Raw genomic sequence first — 3,489 nt, 5'->3', positions numbered from 1 at the left:
TTCTCTTCCCCTAAACAGTTATAGTTAACAAACAACTTATTTATGTTTAAAATTTTATTCAATAAATCACATTTTGTTTGAGTTCCAGAATTCAGTTCAAATCTTTCCTCGGGACCACAGAGACCCTTGAAAAGCCCAGACTTGAGGTCACTTTACCAACAGCTAATGAGAAAAGATTTGGAATTTGTTTAAATTCCTGGTGGCAGCCGAATCTACCCTGTTTATGAGCACAAAGTATAAATTTAAAGAGAAAACCAGTCCTCCCCAAATAAGAGGACGCCACAAAGCGCAAGGTGTAATAGTTATTTGAACTGTCAGGAGGCAGCTGTGGCTTCGTGGCAGAGCCTCTGCTTGGTGTGCAGGAGGCCCTGAGTTCAATTCCCGGCATCTCCAGTCGTAAGGATCGGGAAGGAGGTGATCTGGAAGACCTCTGCCTGGGACCCTGGGGAGCCGAGACTGACTGCGACGGACCGAGAGGTCTGATTCAGCAGAAGGCGGCTTTATGTGCGTGCTGGAAAGGGTGGCGGCTCGGCAGAAGGGCCTGTGCCTGACATGCAGAAGGTCCCGGGTTCGATCCCTGGCATCTCCAGTTAAAAAAGGACCAGGTTGTAGGTGAGGGGAAAGGCCTCAGCCTCCGCCACTGAAGGGAACTGAAGCGCAAGGTGTGCTCGTTTCTTTGACTGTCAGGCGGTGGCATTATCGTGTCCCCGAAATTTGTTCTAAGGAAGCATCTCCAGTTAAAGAATCGGGCCGAAGGTGATAGGAAAGGCCCCTGCCTGCGGCCCTGGAGACTCGCTGGCCATCTCGGTAGACCGTGCTGGCTCTGCCGGGCCGAGGGTCTGGTTCAGGATTAAGGCAGGCCCTGGTTCTCGCGGGAAGACTCTGGAATGGCAGCCCTGGCTCTGCCCTGCATGTTTGTGGAGGAGGGCCTTTCCTGGGCAGCGAGCGGAGTGTTCTTTTTATCACTGGGCGTCATCCAGGCAACCAGTGGCGTTTACGTGCAAAGTGACGTACTTGGTCCTAACGAAACTGAACGGCGTTTTCTCTGGGCAGAGTTTTGGGGCCGTGAGAAGCACTGCACACGCACACACCTCTGTGCGCCCCCCGCGGCCCCCCTCCCCCCCCCCCCCCCCCCCCGCAGGTGCAGCAGCACTGGCTGAACTACACCGTGAAGATAGACCGGATGATGGAGGAGGCCCTGCGACTGAACGTCAAGTGGTCGCTGATGGAGCTCTCCAAGGCCATCAACGGGGACGGCAAGACCAGCCCCAGCCCCCTCTTCCGAGTGAAGGTCATCCTGCAGGACTACTACCCGGTTCAGAGTGCTCAGGTGAGCCTTCCTCTGGCTTCCAGATCCCGGGAGAAATTTGCCCCGGGCTCCTCAGGGAGCTCAGGTGGCTCAGAGGTTAAGACGCTGAGCTGCAGACCGGAAGGTCTGTAGTTCGGTAGTTCGAGACCCGAGTGCCTCAGGACGGAGTGAGCTCCCGTCTCTGGCCCCAGCTCCTGCCAATCTAGCAGTTTGAAAGGAAGAAATTGCAAGTAGATAAATAGGTACCGCTTCAGTGGGAAGGTAACAGCGTTCCATGCGCCTCGGCGTTTAGTCATGCCGGCCACATGACTACGGAAACGTCTTCGGACAGCGCGGGCACTTCGGCTTGGAAACGGAGATGAGCACCGCAACCATAGAGGTGGATTCGACTGGCTTTTGAGCAAGGGAAACCTTTACCTTTACCTCAGGGAGGCACTGAGGGAAAAGGACATTTCCAAGTTAGCTGGTAGAAACCCGCGTCTGGGACTCTGAAAGTCACCATTTCCGTCCTGTGCAGTAGTGAATCTGGGTGATATATTGCTAATGCCTGTTTGGCGCTGCACATGATGTCGGGAGGGTGAAGTCAGCACTTCTAAATGAGAGACTGTGTCCGATTGCGCTGCGTGTCATGGGGAATTTGGTTTTTGTGCTAATCGTTCCGTAAGCCCAGGTGGTCTGGTGGCACTGAACGCTTTCTTCTTGCTTCATATAAAGAGAGTTCCAGAGCACAGCCACGTTGGTCAGCACTAGAAGACCTCAATTCGAGTCCAGTAGCACGTTCGAGACCAACAAGATTTTCGGGGTATGCATTTTCGAGAGTCAAAGCTCCACTTTGGAAATGGAGTTTTAACTCTTGAAATCTCGTACCATGTGAGCCAGTTTGGTGTCATGGTTAAGTGTGTGGACTCTAATCTGGGAGAACCGGGTTTGATTCCCCACGCCTCCCCTTGCAGCTGCTGGATGACCTTGGGTCAGCCACAGTTCTCTCAAGCTCTCTCAGCCCCACCTACCTCACAAGGGTGTCTGTTGTGGGGAGGGGAAGGGAAAGGACTTTATAAGCCGCTCTGAGACTCCCTTGGGTAGTGAAGGGCGTGGCATAAGTCCAATCTCCTCCTCCTCCTCCTCTTCTTCTTCTTCTAAATTTTGTTGGGCTGGAAGGTACTACTGGCCTTGAATTGAGCTGTTCCTGCTTCTTGCCTCCAACGGCCTGGCCTCGGGCTTCTGCTCCTTCCCGCTGACCTCTTCTCCAACAGGTGGAGTTTTCCCCGACCCTCGTCCAGCTGGCCAGCATGGTGAATGACATCAGCGCCCACCTGATCTCCAGCATCTCCATCTTCCGCCGCCTCCCAGAGATCCTCATCAGGCGCAAGCCCACCCGCGACCCCATCTCTCTCCTTGTGGGTAAGCAGCCCTCCTCGGGCTCCCCCTCGCAGCTCTTACAGGGGCCGGGCCCACGTGCTCCGTGGCCTGCGTGCCTCCTCCCATACAAGAGGAGAGCAGGAGCCCTGCGGGTCATGTGTCTCCTCTCCAGAACAGTGGCCCAGGTGGGTGCTCCAGAGGTGGAGCAGGACAGTCCCAAGGGCAGGGAAAGAACTGATAGCTGCGGGGGTGCTCCTTACGTGACATTTGCTGTGGTGTGGGAGGGTGCCAGGCAGTGTTTCTTCTAAGCTGAGTTAGTGTGAGCTGTTGTTGCAAAGTCGAGTCTGACTATTCACGACCCCGTGGACCACCTCACGCCAGGCCCTCCTGTCTTCTGCCGTCCTCCGGAGTTTGCTTAATTTCATGTCCGTTGCCTCGATAACACTGTCTGGCCATCTCTGCCGTCCCCTTCTTCTTTGACTTCCGTCTTTCCCAGCATCAGGGTCTTTCCTTTGACGCCGGATGCCCCTGGGAATTGCTACGGTGAACCCTTTCGGAGAGGGAGAGGCTTATAGTGTCCTGTGGGAGGGCTTCTAGTGTCCCGGCCCCACTGCTGGACCTCCTGAGGTCACCTGGTATTTTTGGACTGGATGGGCCATTGGCCAGATCCAACAGTGGCTTCTCTTACGTTCTTATGTCTGGGGCAAGGGATGCTCCGTCTTCTTGGTGCTTGCGGGGGGCAACAGTGGGAGGGCTTCTGGTGTCCTGACCCCACTGCTGGACCTCCTGAGGGCACCTGGTACATTTTTGGCCGCTGTGTG

At 55.2% G+C, this 3,489-nt stretch overlaps 1 protein-coding gene across 1 annotated transcript in view; it reads left to right on the top strand.

The window, feature by feature from the left end:
* DNAH2 (dynein, axonemal, heavy chain 2) overlaps positions 1 to 3,489 on the top strand; it is a 151,604-nt gene that overhangs the window by 55,678 nt on the left and 92,437 nt on the right. The window contains 2 exon segments of the mRNA XM_015422403.1: positions 1,142 to 1,330; positions 2,563 to 2,710. Coding sequence (XP_015277889.1) covers positions 1,142 to 1,330; positions 2,563 to 2,710 — 337 coding nt within the window.

The sequence above is a fragment of the Gekko japonicus genome, unplaced genomic scaffold, assembly GCF_001447785.1.
Source record: "Gekko japonicus isolate JY-2015 unplaced genomic scaffold, Gekko_japonicus_V1.1 scaffold1082, whole genome shotgun sequence".
Classification (NCBI taxonomy): domain Eukaryota; kingdom Metazoa; phylum Chordata; class Lepidosauria; order Squamata; family Gekkonidae; genus Gekko; species Gekko japonicus.
The sequence above is the reverse complement of the archived record's forward strand: the minus strand, read 5'-3'. Positions and strand labels throughout refer to the sequence as shown.